The 18,904-nt window shown below is 42.4% G+C and overlaps 2 protein-coding genes across 2 annotated transcripts in view; both read right to left on the bottom strand.

The window, feature by feature from the left end:
• The window catches only part of LOC127047924 (cardiomyopathy-associated protein 5-like), a 478,816-nt gene that overhangs the window by 278,776 nt on the left and 181,136 nt on the right, over positions 1-18,904 (bottom strand). The gene's annotated exons all lie outside the window — the stretch shown is intronic.
• Positions 1-18,904, bottom strand: part of THBS4 (thrombospondin 4) — a 67,717-nt gene that overhangs the window by 25,428 nt on the left and 23,385 nt on the right. The window contains exons 5-12 of the mRNA XM_050946904.1: positions 18,453-18,535; positions 17,535-17,586; positions 15,533-15,705; positions 9,399-9,536; positions 7,653-7,730; positions 4,670-4,822; positions 1,425-1,529; positions 1,064-1,171 (exon numbers count right to left, since the gene is read on the bottom strand). Coding sequence (XP_050802861.1) covers positions 1,064-1,171; positions 1,425-1,529; positions 4,670-4,822; positions 7,653-7,730; positions 9,399-9,536; positions 15,533-15,705; positions 17,535-17,586; positions 18,453-18,535 — 890 coding nt within the window. The remainder of the gene's footprint in view (positions 1-1,063; positions 1,172-1,424; positions 1,530-4,669; positions 4,823-7,652; positions 7,731-9,398; positions 9,537-15,532; positions 15,706-17,534; positions 17,587-18,452; positions 18,536-18,904) is intronic.

Genomic DNA, 18,904 nt, shown 5'->3' on the forward strand with positions numbered 1-18,904 from the left:
AGCTATTAAAGAGATCTTGGCGTCATTGTGGATAGTTCTCTGAAAACAACCACTCAATGTGCAGTGGCAGCCAAAAAAATGAACAGAATGCTGGGAGTAATTAAGAAAGGGATAGATAATAGGACAAACTATCATGTTGCCTCTATATAAATCCATGGTACACCCACATCTTGAATACTGTGTGCAGATGTGGTTGCCTCATCTCAAAAAAGATATCTTGGAATTGGAAAAGGTTTAGAAAAGGGCAACAAAAATGATTAAGCGTATGGAATGGCTTCCGGATGAGAAGAGATTAATAAGACTGGGACTTTTCAGCTTGGAAAAGAGATGGCTAAGGGGAGATATGAATGAGGTCTATAAAATCATGACTGTTGTGGAAAAGTAGATAAGGAAGTGTTTACTACTTCTCATAAAACAAAAACTAGAGGGGACCAAATGAAATTAATAGGCAGCAGGTTTAAAACAAATAAAAGGAAGTATTTCTTCAAACAACGCACAGTCAACCTATGGAACTCCTTGCCAGAAGATGTTGTGAAGGCCAAGACCATAACAGGGTTCAAAAAAGAGCTAGATAAATTAATGGAGGATAGGTCCATCAATGGCTATTAGCCAGGATGGGCAGGAATGGTGTCCCCAGCCTTGTTTGCCAGAAGCTGGGAATGAGCAACAGGGGATGGGTCACTTGATGATTATCTGTTCCGTTCATTCCCTCTGGGGCACCTGGCACTGGCCACTGTTGGAAGACAGGATACTGGGCTAGATAGACCTTTGGCCTGACCAAGCAGGGCCATTCTTATGTTCTTATTGGTAGGTTAGAGTTAAGGTTGTTTGTCACAGTGTGATTTTTTTCAGGTCTTTGACGTGAGCATCGTATAAATAGAAATGAGTGCATTAGAGAAGATGCTGGAGAGTACAGGTGGCTAAATGTAGTGAGGGCAGTGAGACATGCCTAGGAAAATGGTACTGTATTAACTTTAGAACGTCCCACCTTGCACCAACTTCATTCCATCCTATCTGCACAAGATCCCAAACCTGAACCAAGTTCTATGTCTGTGTATAGTACCTCTTCATTAGGAATTCCATCTCCATCTGCATCCTCATCACAGGCATCTCCAAGTCCATCGCCATCTGCATCTTCTTGTCCTGAGTTTGGAACAAATCTGCAGTTGTCCTAAGCAAAAAATAAATCCAAGAAATATGACCAGCATTCCACAACATTACTTGAAATCTCTCTCCTGAGGGCTGGCTGACTTTTTTTTTTTTTTTTTTACTATTAACTTGAAAAGTTTCTTAATAAAATATATTTTAAACAAAATAAACATAAAAACTTGCAAAAGTGTATTACACTTGGTAGTGTTTCCCCCACTGCCTCTTCATGCCCCCCACTATCACTCCCCTGGGTGATTAAAAAGAATGTCTCCTACCTTTCTGCAGCTATCAGCAGAGCATTGGAGTTTTTCATCAGGATAGCCATCAATATCTATGTCCTTTCCACAGATATAACCATCACCAGCCCAACCAATGCCACACTACAAATGAAAACACTATTATAGAACCACAGAAAGACTGAAGGTTCCACTTTGCAAACATGTACAGCAATGCTCAAGATGGGACCCTAGGTCAGTTTCAGAAAGGATCAATATGCAGTGCAGGAGGCACTAACATTTATAATGATATATTCAACCATACATCGCTATCTGTTAAGGTAGGCATCGAGATTTAGCTCTACAATTAAAATGTATCTGCTAATTTTGGATTGCCAGCTTCAGACACGTAGGACCTGATTTTCAGAGGTGCTGATTACCCACAACTCCAAATGACTCCAGTGGGTACTCAGATCCTCAGGGCCTCAAGGTGACCATCCAAAATTAGTGGTTGCTTTTGAAAATGTAGGCATTAGTGATCCGAGGTGAAGCAGAGGTCAACAGTCTCCCTGAAAGATGATAAAATGCAAACTCACTGGAAAAAGAGAGCCAAAATATGTAACATATATTCTGAGGGCCAGACTTCCAGAAAGAGAAGTCTGAAATTTCTCTGGAATATTTTACACACAATTATTTGCACTAGCAAATTGGGCATTTCTGCATATGAACATTTAAGTATCTAAATTGCAATCAGTTCTCAAAAATACCTAATTTGTGGATACAATTGCTGAAACTGCACACTCAAATGTGTGGATAAAATTGCATGTGGACTTCAGACCTTTACTGACTGTCCTCAGCACCAATATCTAGAAATCTCTGTTACAGACATTTGAAGTATCCCAGTTTTTTCTTTGAAATAAATATACTTAAAACTGAGATGCACCTACAGGGCCAGAGAGTGAGGACAGCAGAATCAACATCAGGAAAAATGTCTGATTTAGCTTCAGACCCCAGAAGAAAATTGCAGAACATATGTGGTATTCATATGCAGGATCAGTCCCTTGCTTCCAGGGTAATGAGTTGGATGAGCTGCAAAGATTCAGGTTTGGCAAGGGAGCACCTCTGGTCACACTCCACCAGGGCTAGCTTCCTCATGCTGCCCCACCAATGCATTTCAATCTTGGTTTAGAGTTGCTACCTCCCAGGGTAGAAAGGGCAGTAAAGTGTATATATGTACTGTGTCCTTGGCCTCTCTACTGAGAGTGCCATCCAGCAAACCAGATAAATACTGGCTGTCATGGTGTTTTGGGGGTGTTGAAACATATCCATAGAGAATTAGACTAAAACCAGCAGGTTATTTCACAGAGAGAAGTGAAAAATGCTGTATCTCATTGGTTGGCCCAAGCAGATTTGTGATCTCTGTAGACACAGAACTTATAAACACTTGCTACACAAAGGGGCTCTGAAATATTGCAGTATTCTAGAGACCCGGCCCACAGAGCAGACATCTTTAAAGACATGGAATTGAGCTCTGCTGCAGTGAATCTCCAGCCACCTGATTCCTTCTACTACATCTCTTTAAACAAAGACAAATAGATTTAGAATGAAAACGTTCAACATAACAGGGAATAGTCTTTTGGCATTTCAGATTACTTTAACCAATATCAAATTTAAAGGACTCCTTCACTATCGGATGCTTGCATACAAAAATAGAAATACTACTAGGTAAATAGATCTGCCCAACCCTTTCATTACAACAGTAGAGAAAAAAAACCCTCATAATCCCTTAAATATACCATAGAGACGAACAATACAGATCTTTATTTAATGCAGTAGGCATCAGTTGTGATGTTTTCATCCTTTTAGACACAGTGGGGGAACTGCTGTTCCTGGTGTATGAATTCCTTGTTATTAGTCTTCCTTGTGGCAAAATAAATGAACTTCATTTGAGATTCTGCCTGTACAAAGGCTACACTGTTAGGACCATTGTATTTAAGGTTCCATCTACACTAAAACTTCTGATTGAGTTTGTACCCCTTTAGTGGCACAGTTTGTGCCCACACGTTGCATGACTAATAACTACAGCAACCAGCTATGTGTTACCCTTGCCAGAGATCTGATCTGACATGTTCAATCTTCAAGTAATCTGGTCAGAATACTATCATCTCATTTTGTAGACAGGAGCCCATAACCACACTTAAATACCAGAAAATTTTCTTCACAGCTCACTGGACAGCAGGACATGGCCAGAGATCTGCAGAAAAGGATCTAGGGGTTACAGTGGACAAGAAGCTGGATATGAGTCAACAGTGTGCCCTTGTTGCCAAGAAGGCTAATGGCATTTTGGGCTGTATAAGTAGGGGCATCGCCAGCAGATCAAGGGACGTGATCATTCCCCTCTATTCGACATTGGTGAGGCCTCTTCTGGAGTACTGGGTCCAGTTTTGGGCCCCACACTACAAGAAGGATGTGGAAAAATTGGAAAGAGTCCAGCGGAGGGCAACATAAATGATTAGGGGGATGGAGCACATGACTTATGAGGAAAGGCTGAGGGAACTGGGATTGTTTAGTCTGCAGAAGAGAAGAATGAGGGGGGATTTGATGCCTGCTTCCAACTACCTGAAAGGGGGGTGCCAAAGAGGATGGATCTAGACTGTTCTCAGTAGTACCTGATGACAGAACATGGAGTAATGGTCTCAAGTTGCAGTGGGGCAGGTTTAGGTTGGATATTAGGAAAAACTTTTTCACTCAGAGAGTGGTGAAGCACTGGAATGGGTTACTTAGGGAGGTGGTAGAATCTCCTTCCTTAGAGGTTTTTAAGGTCAGGCTTGACAAAGCCCTGGCTGGGATGAATTAGTTGGGAATTGGTCCTGCTTTGAGCAGGGGGTTGGACTAGATGACCTCCTGAGGTCCCTTCCAACCACGTGATGCTGATGCTTGCTCTGTGCGCATTGATATTTGGCACACTGTGCCACTGCTATCTGACCTGCTATCCTGTACGGTCTCAGCAGAAAAAGGCTTCCCAGAATTCAATCATACAAATGCTGCCAGGCAGCATGGTAAAGGTAACCACCCAGATTTGGCTACCACCTGGATGTACTGGAGTCGGGGGAGTCTGCTATCTGGACATAACTGGACTGTTTGTAAATGGGTCAAATGAGTGTGTCATACTCTGGTTACAAACACACTTTTTTACTGATCAAAGTGTACACAGGCCCTAAAACATCCTGCTCATTGCCTCAGTAGGACTGTTTTTTTTCTAGTTTCTATGGAGTGGCCTAAAATATATCCTATCAGCAACTTACAGTACATGAAATCTCTCCTTGTCTTTCTTCAATACACTGTGCATAAACACTGCATGGGTTCAAGGCTCGATTTCTGCAGCTTTTCTCAGCCTTGCATCCTTTGACCTGGTCTCCAGTGTAACCGGGTTTGCATGGGCCGCAGCGGTAAGAACCCTGTAAAGACAATCAGTCATTTGCATGAGCGTGTCTGTGATTTGCCTCACACTGCTTACGATGTGCAGGCTCAGTTTCATGTTCACTGTGGCATCTTGCTAGCTCCTTTTGTGAACAGACATGTTTGACTAAGTGCTGTCAAACATGTGAGACTGACACTTGTGGAGGAACCAAAGTCCCCTGTTTATCCAGAGAACAAGTAGACTACAGCAACTGCCCACACTTCTCTACATTGCCCTGTGAATGTCCCTAAAACCTGCTCAGGATGAGCCACCTTTAAGGTGGGAGAGGATATTACAATCTCCTTGCCTATTCATTCTTTGCTGAGCTTTTGTCTATACACACATTACACTAGTTGACCTCAATCAATTTAACCAGTGCAAAGCATGTGTGGACACTTTTATTTTGGTATAAATCAGCCTTGTTTTGGTTTAGCTTCACTAAATTGGGAACAAGTTTTAAGCTAAACTGAAACCAGCTGCTCTTATGCTAAAATAAATGTGTCCACCAAAAGTTTTCTCTGGTTTTGCTTAAATCAGTTTAAAAACTGACTTAAGCTAAACTGGTACAACTTTTGTCTGTTGATGACAGTGCCTAGGATTTGACAGAAATTAGATCAAAATAAGCCTTGTTTAAGCTGACATAAGAGCATCCATGCAGCCTTTTGCATTGGCTGAACTAAATTAGCTTAAAATAGCACCATAAACTACATCAGTTTGACTTTCTTACATAAACCAGCCCAGAGATTCCAAGCAAGAATGTTGTGGTTAGTGCCTTTGCTACTGATGGTGGGTATTGTGATCTGGACAGGTTTACTAATGGGTTATAATAAGCCCACAGAGGCATTTCATTTGGTCTTGAGCTCTCTATTCCCCCTGCTTAGTTATTTTTAATCTTTCACTGGCTGGGAGGAAAAACATCAGTTAAAACCTCACCATAATCAATAACAACTTTCAACATTTTCAAAGACAAAGAAAGGGAACAAATATATATGTACATAACTAGACATGCAGCCCTATGTGTTAATGACGAGTCTTTGTTTCATTAGGAGTTCCAGATGACTTCCTAACACTTAAGCAGCAAAGCTTCATGGGTGACCTATTAGTGTTGACCTAGTCCAGGTGGACTGGAAAAGCATACTCATAACCCACATATGGCGTATTTTGTCTGTACCAGGAAGTACGTGGGTTTTGTCTGGATTTGTTCAGGATTTTCACTGTCTGTGCTATCTGATTTCATGGCAGTAAGCTGTACAGTTTGAATATGGAGATAGACGGAGAACTGCATAAATCAAATAATCAATGAGTGGTAGTTTAGAAAATTGGCAGCTAGCTTAGATCTGCATGGGGTTAGGACTGTATGAAATCCAGTGCTTTGTGCAATTCTTTTCCCCCCTTAATTAAAGTTGATGGGTTCAGTTCATCCAGGCTCATGCTCCTGAAATCTGCTAGTTACTTTGGATTTGCACAATGTATTCTGAGCTGTATCATAGCTCCGAATCCAATGGTGCCACATAAACCTAAGCACAACCTTGTGTGGGCCAAACAGATTCTACATATTTTAATAAGATTTAAAGTCACCTATATTGATTTATATTTTAAGTTAGGTTGTTTCTAAGTAAATATTGTCTATTTACACATTTGTGTAAACTAAAATGATGTCAATATGATGATAAAATGCTAATGAATTAGCTGTTAGTGTATTGCATTGAAGTAGGCCCCGGGCCTTATGAAATGCTCTGGTGGGCCATGTATGGCCCACGGGCCAGAGGTTGGGCACCCATGAGTTAAACAACCTTTAAAGCAGCATTTCCTGACACCGATGATACTGAATGGAGGCAGGGCAGACAGACAATCTGTCCCACTCATGAGCTTCTCAAGAACTGGCTTTCCCAGAGGCCCACTTGTCTCCCTAAAGACTGCATGAAAAAGGGTTAAAGATCTCTAAAGGATGCCTGCTCTAGTAACAGGACAGAAGATGCATCAGATAGAAATGCTATAGATCTTAAAAAAAAAAAAAAGAAGGATATTCAGGTGGGGAGTGGAGTTTAGTAACAAAATACTTCATTTATGTAAAAGTACCTCACCCAGAGCTTGCAGTTTGATATCACCAGAAGCACTCAGTAAACTTAAATATTTAAACGTAGAGGTTCTCTTATTCTTTCTGTGTGAGTATACTTAGCTATACACAGCAGACCATCTCACAGTGAAACAGCATTTAGCAGTAGGGTGAAGTGGAGTGAAAGGCCCAAAATGCATTAAAAGGAACTTCTACTCCTTTTCTCCTCCTTTCACTCCTCTCATTCCACTTTTAGTTCCACTCTGCTCACTCTTCTGTAATATAGCAGTTACATTTAACACCTATGCTATTTGGTAGCCATATCATTCCTCCTCTGCCCTGACTTCCCCTATATACTATGGTGATTGAGAAAGATGGAGAGGTTGCTCCTACTTACAGGGCACCAGAAGGAATTGCTGGCTTCCAGTCTTGTTACAGCTACTCCCAGTGGGGAGTGAAGATGTATCTTTTCAGAGAATGCCCCACCGCAAACACTTGCACAATTGCCAGAACTCCCTGCAACTGCAGGGGATGAAGGGAAGACTGCCGTCATTGCTGGGTGAAGAGGAGAGGATGGAGTTCATGAAGGCATGCTAATGGTTCATTAAGCGCTGGTTGTTTTAACTTTTAGGGAGGATATGAGATTCTTCTTTTTGTTTAGATAGAGTCAAAAGATATAATACAGAGGTCATCTCAAGCCAGAACCACAGATCCCAATCACAGCCTGATGTAAATGATCATTTTTGAAAACAGTAAATGAAAGGGTACTTACCATGGTGTTCATGCACTGGGAATTTGGAACGCATCCTCCATTTTGGCCATTATTACATTCATCAATATCCAAGCAGACCTAAAACAACAAAATAAGGAGCCTATAATAAAAAACTAGTGAACCTTAGCTCCAAGTGTGAAGGAAAATCACTCACTGACCACCTTCAAAAGCTTTAGAAACATGAACAAGCATGTTCAGTATGGCATTCAACCTAAATCTGAAATGGAGGAAGGCAGGTCCAGGGGTTAGGATGCTGGTCTGTGACCCAGGAGACCTGGATTCACATTCCTGCTCCACTACAGATTTCCTCTGCGACTGTGGAAAAGTGACTTTGCCCCTCTGTGTCACTGTTCCGTCTGTAAGGTGGGGGTAGTGGTACTTCCCTACCACACAGGAGTGTTGTGAAGCTAAATCAATTTTTGTTTGGTTTAATATAGCCAATATTTTTAGAGTCAGTTTAATTATAAAGAACTTCTTCCCAGTTAATAGACCTTGTATCTGCATAATGACTTTTGGCACCACTTCTGAGAGAGTGCATTTCTTCCTTTTTTTATAGCATAACTCATAGAGGAAATCTAATTTGGCCCTATAAATAAAGTGGAATTAACTTTTTCTTTTAAAATTACTTATTTTGTGTTTTATCTGTGATGGAAAAGCAGACTGTCTCTTAACAATTGCAAACAAAATGGCCATTTATAACAACATAGAGCAGCGGTTCTCAAACTGTGGATCGGGAGGGACCCCAAAGTGGGTCACGGCCCCGTTTTAATGGGGTCACTAGGACCAAAGCCAAAGCTGAGGGCTTCAGCGCTGGGCAGCAGGGCTCAAGCTACAGACCCCCTACTTGGGGCTGAAGCCCTTGGGCTTGGGCTTTGGCTTTGGCCCCCCATCCAGGGCAGTGGAGGCGCTTAGGCTCGGGTCCCCCCTCCTGGGGTCCTGTAGTAATTTTTGTTGTCAGAAGGGGGCCGTGGTGCAATGAAGTTTGGGAATCCCTGCCATAGAGTCTGTCCTAAACTAATGCGCTGTTAAATAACTTCCTACACATTGGTGAAGTAACAAAACATATTACTATGTGCAATGTGAAAGAACCAATTACTAAATTGTCTCACCTATATGCTCTGTTGCTTTTTTAATCTGTTTGTGATCCTTCTGAGAAACTCCTAAAGAATTTAATGGGGTCTTAAATAGTAGGCTTCTATAGAAATTACAATAAAACCTGTAGGGCTGTATTCATATAGGAATGTGAAACAGCCATGAACGTGGCAGATATGGCCAACTGAAGTCTCTTCTAACCTAGGGGAGCCCATGTGTAGTGTTTCTGCCACTATAGTGACACTCCAGACTCAGCCCAGAATCTGGTCTACAGAGTTGTATGAAAGATGCCAACTTTACTGTAAGTTTTATGAACCATCCTATGGAAATCTACAGAAGGAACATAAATCTCTTTTACAAGATATCATATGGACCTACAGAAAGTTTGGCATTTTCTATCAAATCCTACAGGACACTTCCCATTAGCTAAGGCCATCTCCTGTCTCCCCTCCACCCCACATTAACCTGTTGTTATTGCTGTTAAAGTCAGGGACAAAATGATGTCACTCTGCCGAGCTGCCCAAAACACTTGTAATTTTATTGAATGAAAAATACTTAGAATGTTTAATAGTTTCAAGCTGTATTTGGAAAGCGAAAGTGATAGCAAACCAGCCTCGCACACTGGAGATGGCAGTGTGTCTGGCTGCCACTCACCTGCTTATTGTTCTTGGCAGCATTGATCCCTACCCCCTGAACTGTCTGTCCTGTGTATCCTCGGGGGCAAGCCTCACATCTGAAGCCTGGAACAATGTTCACGCAGCGCACCCCAGGGAAGCATGGGCTATAGCGGCACTAAAAAGACAAATGAATTGTTGAACCTGCATCAGTGAGTCAATAACATTCTGCTGATCTCAGATTCCAAAACGTTACCTTTTTAAGCAGCACTTAAATAATATTCAATTGTATAGTTGTCCTAGAAGTCTCAAACCATGAGCTCAACTCTCCCCTCAGTTGTATGGGTTTAACTCCCTCTGAAGTCTGACCAAGTATCACTTGAATGGACATGACCGAAAAAAGTAGAAAGCCCTGTAATTGTGGCAGTCATGAGATCACTGGGGAATGACTGTCCACCTGTATTCAATGCACATATAAATAGCAGCATTTTGCTGTTTGTATTTGATAAAATACACATGGGGGAAAGGTTACCGGAAAATGAATTAGTTAAAACGGCATATGCCCTGTTGCAGTCCTGCCCCTGTCTAGTATTTGTCAAATACCAACACCATTTGTTAATTGGCAGACAAATCCTGAATATGTTCATTTATCATCTCCCTAGATATGGTTCAAACAGAAGATTAAACAAGTAATAGGAAATATTAAAAATATTTTTAAAGATGTCTGGTCTTTTCACCATTATCTGGTGTGGTCCCACAGGGGTCTGTCCTGGGTCTGGTACTATTCAATATTGTCACTGATGACTTAGATAATGGAGTGGAGAGCATGCTTAAATTTGTGGATGGCATCAATCTGGGAGGGGTTGAAAGCACTTTGGAGGGCAGGATTAGAATTCAAAATAGCCTTTATTAATGGGAGAACTGGTCTGAAATCAACCAGATGAAATTCAGTAAAGGCAAGTGCAAAGTATTTCACTTAGGAAGGAAAAATCACATGGACAAATACAAAATGAAGAATATGGGGCTAGGCAGTAATATTGCTGAGAAGGAGCTGGGGTTACAGTGGATTACAAATTGGAAGAAAAGGCTAATTCTGAGGTGCATTAGCAGGCATGACATTGTAAGAAATGGGAGGGTATTGTTTTGCTCTACTTGGTACTGGTGAGTCCTCAGCTGCAGTACTGAGTTCAGTTCTAGGCACCAACCTTTAGAAAAGATGTGGACTAACTGGAGGGAGACCAGAGGAGAACAATTAAAAGGATGATAGGTTAGAAAACTGAGTTTTGAGGAAAGGTTAAAGAAACTTGGCATGTTTAGTCTTAAAAGAAGACTCAAAGGGACAGTCTTCAAAGGGCTGTTACGAGGAGGGTGATCAATTGTTCTCCATGTCCACTGAAGGCAGGACAAGAAGTGTAATGGGTTTAATCTGAAGCAAGGGAGATTTAGCTTAGATGATAGGACAAACTTTATAACTATAAAGATAGTTAAGCACTGGGATAGGTTACCAAGGGAGGTAGTGGAATCCCCCTCACAGGAAATTTTAAAGAACAGGCTGGACAAACCCCTGTCAGGGATGGTCTACATTTACTTGGCCCTGCCTTAGCATGGTGGAAGGTACTAGATGAGCTCTCAAGGTCCCTTCCAACCCTACATTTCTCCGATTCTATGATTAACTCAGCTTGGGCATAAAGCAAAAATACCCATAAAATGATGACAAAACAAACCAGGATAATATAGACAAAATACATACAGTTCAGTGTATGTCCCTCAACATACAATGGCATTAATTTTTTTATATGTTTATAACAGATTACTAAACACAAAATTGGCTTTGGAGCCTAATAGAAAAAAAGATTTAATAAAAGCAAAAGCATAATCTAAAATGTGAACTTAAACATAAGACAGACTTAGGGTGACCAGATAGCAAGTGTGAAAAATTGGGAGAGAGGTGGGGGGTAATAGGTGCCTATGTAAGACAACACCATGAATATAGGAATCGGCCCTATACATTTGGGACATCTTGTCACCCTAGACACATATACTCATAATATAGCTCTTGATTTGAAAAAGTAGATTAATTTTTTTTAGCCAGTAGAGGGAGCTCAAACAATGGCATTATTAACAGAAGAGACATGCAGTTCAAAATACATATTAAGATAATGTTTTAAGGTTGTGAGGCACATCCCCCAAAACAAATCAGCAACGCTTCCTCCTGGATTGGTGTTAAGAGGCCTTACTAGAGAGATGTTAACAGTCTCAAGGCTCAGACAGGGATAAGGATAGCTCCTAGTTGGAATTCAAGGTTCCTTTTTAACAGTTATTGAATACAAAACTCCTATTTAAATGCCCTGGTTTCATGACATGCAGAAACAGTTTACAAAGGGAGACACAATATGATGTTAACTGTCCTTCCTGGACAATTGGACAGTTTGGGGGTGGATAAGGGCATAGAGGTCCTTCCACTGGTTCAAATGCTCCCCACATTTAGCCTAGTGTGACAACTTGTCCCTAACTGGGTGAGACAGTCCCAAAATGTACATTTCAAGTCTCAGAACCAGGCTGAATGCGTCTGGAACAGCATTTATCCCAGCTTCTCTGCAGCACCGCTCTGCGCCTGCCCAAGCCTCAAGGGCAGTGCCAGATTCTTCCTGGTGGGGGGTTGAGGTGAGCCTCAGCCCTGCCCCCTCTGTGGTCCTACACCCTGTTCCTTCTCTTATTCTGAGGCCCCACCTCCTCATCAGGCCAGAAACCAGAGCCAGGCATTAGTAAGAGCTGCCCAAGGAAACCGGGCTGCTGTGGGGAACCCCAGAGTCCCAGACCCTCCACCTACCCAGGGGGTGGGGGTGGGGGACATGGGCCAAGGGCTTTTCTTGGGCACCACAGTCCCCCGCCCAGAGCTGGTAGAGCAGAAGTCCCCAAACTATGGGGTGCATGGAGGAACATTTGGGGGCATGGCCGGGCCCAGGCAGAAAGTGATCACCACCTAACCCCAGTTGGCCCCTAGCTGTGCTCTGGCCCCACCCCCAGCTGTAGCCCCACTTCCAGCCCTCACGGGGTGGGTGCAGACAGGGATTGGGGGATAGGGGGGCAACCATGACAAATTTGGAGACTGCTGAGGTAGAGGGTCCAGGGCTCCCCATGGTAGCCTGGGCTCCCTGGGCAGTTCTTACCAATGCCCAGTTCCAGCTTCTGGTCTGATCAGCGGGCGGGGCCTTGGGGAAGAGGAGCAGCAGGGGGCAGGGCTCCTGTATGTGTCACATTTTTGCATTTCGAAAAGGTGGTCAACCTAATGTAGCACAATGAACGTTATCATTTGATGGACTATGTGAGATGAGTTGTAGGCATTATTCCAGTTTTTAACAGACATGCTCTTGTAAAGAAAAAGCCCCACGTTGCTTGGCAATTTATTGGCACTATCAGCATAAAGACGAAGGTCTGAATGGACATGGCTTGTGTCTGTTCTATATCTTTTTGGCAAAAATGTCACCACTCTTTCTGACACTAACTCAGCTCCACCATGGTAGGGGCACTAGTGCCTGTATTTTTAACTCTGTGTGATCTGACCATGTTCAAAGTAAGCCTGAACCACTCGGTGTTGAACACACTGATGACCAGTCTGCATTAGTCCTCCCACAACTTCTACCATTAGTGGAGCTGCTCCAGTGGTAGTAACAGGAACTCTTTTGCTCAAAATCACCAGGGCAGGGAAGGCTCTGGAGACTGAAGTGCCCTTGCACACCTACCATAGGTAAGGACAAGGTCCATCCAGGTGTGGGCTGAGTCAGAGTAGCAAGGTAGTGTGAGGAAGATGATTGTGCTATGCCTATTGGACCAGATTTACAAACGCAGGCCTCCATTTTTGTGCATGACATAACAGTAGGCATAATTCATGTCACGTCATGTTTGGGCACCTAACTCTACCCACAACAAGGTAACTGAAACATACATTCAATTTCTTCAACTTAGTTTTCCCCCTATAAATTTTTTTTCATAAACAGATACAAGTAGACTCATGCACCTTCTCTCTCCGACTTGCACACACAACATCAACCTGCAATCAAAACAACTGTCAAATACTCAAGCTATTTCTCCTGCTGGCTGAGGAGGAAGAAAGAGATTATTTCTATTTTGAATTACCTGGGAAGTGCTTAGACGCTACAATGTACATCTGTAGATTAAACACCTAAGCCTATGTCTACACTGCAGTTGGGAGGGGAGATTCCCAGTGCGGGTATACAGACAGACTCGCACTAAAAATAGTATCAGAGGAGTAGCCGTGTTAGTCTAGATCTGTAAAAGCAGCAAAGAGTCCTGTGGCACCTTACAGACTAACAGACGTTAGTCTATAAGGTGCCACTGGACTCTTTGCTGCTTTTACTAAAAATAGCAACATGAGCATTGCTGTATGGAGGGGGGCTCAGGCTAGCCTCCCAAGTACAAGCCACTCAACGTCCGGGCTCAGGCAGCCAGCCCACGCAACCACCAGTGCCCCAACAGCCACACTGGTATTTTTAGCGTGCTAGCTCAAGCAGAGCTCGCAGAGTCTGTCCACCTGTGCTGGGAATCTCAGTTGCAGCTCCCCAAGGATATGTCTACACTGCAGACTCTGACTCAGTTTGAGCCCAAGCCCCATTCTGTCCGCACACAAACCAGTCTGATTTGGTCAGCAAATACTCAGAACCCAGGTCCATGGACTCTGCTTGTGGGGTGGGTAGGAGCCCAAGTCCCACTGTGACTCGGGTCCAAACGCTGCCGTTTTGCAGTGTGGACGCAGCTCAGACTGCACATTTGAGTCAGTAGGTCTGTGTAGGGCAGTATGGCTGCATTAGCAATGGCTGTGAGACCCAGGGTCAGCATTTGTAAGCCCAGGTTTACCATGCAGTGTGGATGCTCAAGTGTGGTCTTGGAAACACCAAGTCCACAAGCCCAGGTCTCACAGAGGGTTCACAATGCAGTGTAGAAATACCTTCTAAGTGACTAGACAGTCTGCAAATAACTGCAGACATAAATAGCAGGTATAAAAACAGAAGCCTGTTAAATAGTGCTTGAAAAGTAAATGTTTTGTGCCTTTTTTATGCTTCTTTATGATGTATAAAGAAGGTGTAAAATTTTATTTCCCCCCTTCAAAATACCAGGGATATTGAGTTGTTTGTTTGGTTTTTGGTTTTTTTTTTTTTTGAGTGGCTTTTTGAAAATGTGGGCTGGGAGCTTTTTCAGCCCTCAGTTGAAAGGGAGTGGGAGTGCTGAATCCTTAACAAAAGAAGCTTCCCTCCCAGTCCCACCAAACTGTTTTGAGTTAAGTAAGTGCTGCAGCCAACCAAAATACAAAGAACCTGATTCTCTGCTCCATTACACCATGGCTTTTCCCCACAACAATCAGTATAAAGCAGTGGACAATCAGGACCAAGGAAGTGTGGGTGGTGGATTTTTTTTTTAAACACTTCTGAATAATTCTTATTTCCTCTTTCGATTAATCAGGCTTCATTTCCTTGGTTTTTCAGATGTCATTAATCTGCTAATTCTCAAGTCTCCAAGGGTGAACAAAACCTGAATTTCTAATGTAGAACCACTCCCCCTCCCACAAAAATTTAAAAACAAACCTTTTAGGTTTTCTTTCTACATCATAAAGAAGCGGCACCATCCCAATGTTTATTCCTTTGCAATTGACCTTTACGGCTGAATTGAAAACATAGCCAATTTTGTGAATAAACTGACTTCAGTTTCCAAGGCCGTTTAAACTAAAACTTTTTATGAGCACTGAAATTCAGAGAAATAAAATCCAAATCAACAGGAAGTGCTTCTGCATTTCTGCCCTATAACTGCTGATATTTAATCTTTTTGTGGAATCCCAATAACTGTGTCAGTAGCTTTGCCCTTTCGATGTAACATTCAGAGAGCAGTAAAATGGAAATATGTACTGCAGATACTTAAAAAATAAATACAGTGGTCTTGATTCACCACAGTATAACTCCATATTTTCACCCATGTAACTCCACTGACAACAATGGAGTCATTGCAACATACCTCTAGTGTAATGGAGTGGAGAACTGGGCCCAGGATGTATTACTATTCACCGTGCAGCCTGTTAGTGAATGCTGCAGAAAGCAAGAGTCAGGGCCCATTTATGTGAGAAATGAGTTGGGATTTTTTTCTTTTTACAAGTCAATATTTTACCTCATCAATATCTGAGCATGTAACTCCATTTCCTGTGAACCCTTCGGGACAGGGTCCACACTGAAATCCATCTGCTGTCTCTATGCACGTGACCCCCCTGAAACAGGAGCTGGCTTCGCATTTGGGTTTAGGGGGCACTGGGGGCTCAGTTGGAAAGTTTGTAGCTCCCAAACCTTTGAGTAGAAAGAACAGCAGTTTTAGCGATTCAAGGAAATATCCATCATGCATTTCAATTGACAAGAGTTCTAAGGAGATACCTAATCCACTGCTGAGCAGTGGGATTGTGTTTCTGCATCATAAATATCCTTTATGTTGGCTGGGCTGGGGCTGCGGCAGTAGCAACTTCTTGGATTGTGATTGAGGAGACTTTTGTTAGGAACTGATCAAGAACCTACAGAATAGTGGAGGTTAAGGCTATGCTGCATATGTCATAGGGATATGGATGTCTTTCTGCTTAGTTAGTCCCAGAGCAGATGTATAACTTCTGATGCTGACCAGGGGAAAGCAATAAGTGCAGGTTAGAGTGACCTAACAAGGACAAATGGGGAACAGGTCCCAAAGGGATTATAGGTTGATGGTATTATTGAAAAGACAAGGTGAGCCATTACTCTGGCTAAATCAGCAATGCTGCCCTCAGTGTAAAAAACAGAGCTATTATTTCGCCTCGGAGAGATCAAAATTTACAAGGAGTAAAAAAAGGAGAGGGAGGAGGCAATAGCAAGTGGCAGAATATTGAATATGTGACAGAGTATCCACAACACTGTTTCATGTACTAAGACTGACCAGAGGGGGAAAGGAAAAATCTGGGACAAGGAGACAGGTACCAAAATGGTACCAAAGCATGTAATTTATCCTTTCAGCTGATTAACACAGTGCAGGCTTTAAAGAAACTTCCTGTGGCTCTAGTCTTCGTCTCACATGTGTGAAAACTAAGTTAGCTGAAGCTCAATCAAGGTGAGATTCAGTGGAGGGATGATAATTTGAGAAAAGCTATTGGAAGATCTGGCAACAATTATGCCTACTCCTCTGAATAAGGGTGTGTGTCCTCTGCTGGTAAAAGAGTTGGCATTTAGGGGATCTGTTGGATTCCCAGCTATGTTAGAGGATTCTTCAAAAGGCTTTTATAATCCTCTCTGGCCATTTCTTTTGAATGCAGACCTTGCTACTGTATCTATGCCTGTGTCACCTCAGGATTAGACTACTGCAATGCAAGGTTTGTATAGAATCCCTAAATCAGCCTGGCAATGCAAGCTGGTGCCAAATGTGGCTGTTTGCTTATTCATTTATTCTACTAAGGCTCTTACACTGCTTAATATGCATGTTATTATCTCCCAGGGACATGTGGCACGATCTGCATTCAGGTAGAATCTGAGGAGTTGAGATGCACATAGTAGGTTAAAGAAAGATACAGTGGGTGAGGTAATATCTTTACCTCACCCACTTTGTGTCTCCAATATCCTGGGACCAACATGGCTACAAGAATACTACATAATAGTGGGTTTTGACCTTCCTACTGGAGATTCCCTCCATCTCTCCCCACATGAAATACTGCCAGAACGGTGGTCACCAGAGGTGCTGGAGCACCATCACTTGAAAAGAGAGGGAACTGCTATCAGGATAAGGTCTTTGATGGGCTCTGCACTAGAACTGAACTGACTCTTGGTCTGAAATAGCCTGAATGCAGTTTACCTCCCTGGCATGCTAAAAGGCTAAGCTCCTGGGGTAGGGCATGATGAGGGTTGGTTGTTTTGGATGAGGTAGAGTATTGTTTGGTTTTGACTGGTTATTTTCTGGTTTGGGGGAGAGCAGAAGCTTAAGGCTTTACACCAATAGGAATCTATTTTTAACTTAAGTCAAAGATGCTTAGAACCCAGAAGAATAGGCTCATTTTTCAATGCTTCCTATAAATCAAATAGTGGCAATCCAGTGAGAATTGTTTTTAAACTATTGCAAATCTTATGTGGACCTCTGCTAATTTTATAGGAAATACAGGAATACTTACCACATGCCTGGCATTCTGCTATAGTATTTCTCAAAAAAGTTGTTTCCTTGATCTTTAGGGTATAGAAAATATGTATTAGTTGGGTGATGCTAATTTGTGCCTGGCTGCCCATAGCACCATTATATCTTGTCTAGATGCTAATAAAATCCTGACCATTCACAAAGTGCCTTACAATGACAGGGTCTGATTTTGCAAATGCTTACTCCCAAGCATGGTGCTTATTAGCATGAGTAGTCCTATCATCTTCTGTGGAGAATAACTCTATATAGATTGTACATTGACTTCCATAGGGACACTCATGGTGGTGAGATTTATGGCCACAATTCAGTCCATCCCTATTTAGCAATGCATTTAGTAGGTGCTTAACTTTAGGCATACGTTTAGATCCCATTGACTTAAATGGGACTTCAGCATGTGCTTGAGCGTTTCGCTGAATAGAGGTTTACTTAAGCATACGCCCAAATGCTTTGCTGAACTGGAGCCTAAGTGCTGTAGAAAGTGTTTGCAGAATCAAACCCATAATTAGTAAAGGATGTTTAGCAAATCAGTAAAACACTAGCGACTTCACACCAATGAGGCTAATAGTGCAATTAATTTAGTTTCCTTTTACATGTGCAAGACTACCTTTAGCTAGCTAGCCAATGGGCTATAATAGTAGCTGTGGCTCTTCTCCACTCTGAATGCAGGGGTTTCTGGGGACTGGATCTATATAAGTGGGCCATCGCCTGCCCCACCTCCAGTGGCCCCTCCACAACATGCCGAAGTTGTAGTTCCCCTACAAGGTCATTTCACTCCTACTGCGCAGACAGAAAGCTTTGTACAGGAACATCACACTTGGGTAAAATCTGCCCTAACGCTGCACAAAGCAGTGCTCTAATCTGGATCTGAGGGATTCACACTGAAAGCCTCTTACAGTACCTGCTGCCTGAGAAGGTCTTTCACATCTCCTAGTATTTGGTTCATTTGCATCATTTGACCCATGAATTGCTTATTAAAATCATCTGTAGGGACAACAAAAATGAGAAAAGGCATGCACAACGTTAGTAGCTTTTTGTTCATTTGCCAAGATCAGCAGTGAAATCTTAACTGAAATTGTCTTAAAGGATGAGCTAGAGCAGATAATTCATAATATCTTAGCATCAGTAGGGAGAGAACACAAGGGGAAATACAATAGCTTTATTTTTTAGGAAAGCATCTGTGTGAACTCAATATTCTTCAAAGATACTAGATTCAAAGCACTGAAGATTGAACTCCTTTTTAGCCACACACGTGGAAGAACAAAGGCAGAGGAAACGCAAACTTCTCCACATTGGTGCAACATGGTGGGAGAACCATCTTCAAGAGTTAGAGGACAGTTCTAGCTCCATGAC

The sequence above is a fragment of the Gopherus flavomarginatus genome, chromosome 3, assembly GCF_025201925.1.
Source record: "Gopherus flavomarginatus isolate rGopFla2 chromosome 3, rGopFla2.mat.asm, whole genome shotgun sequence".
Lineage (NCBI taxonomy): Eukaryota > Metazoa > Chordata > Testudines > Testudinidae > Gopherus > Gopherus flavomarginatus.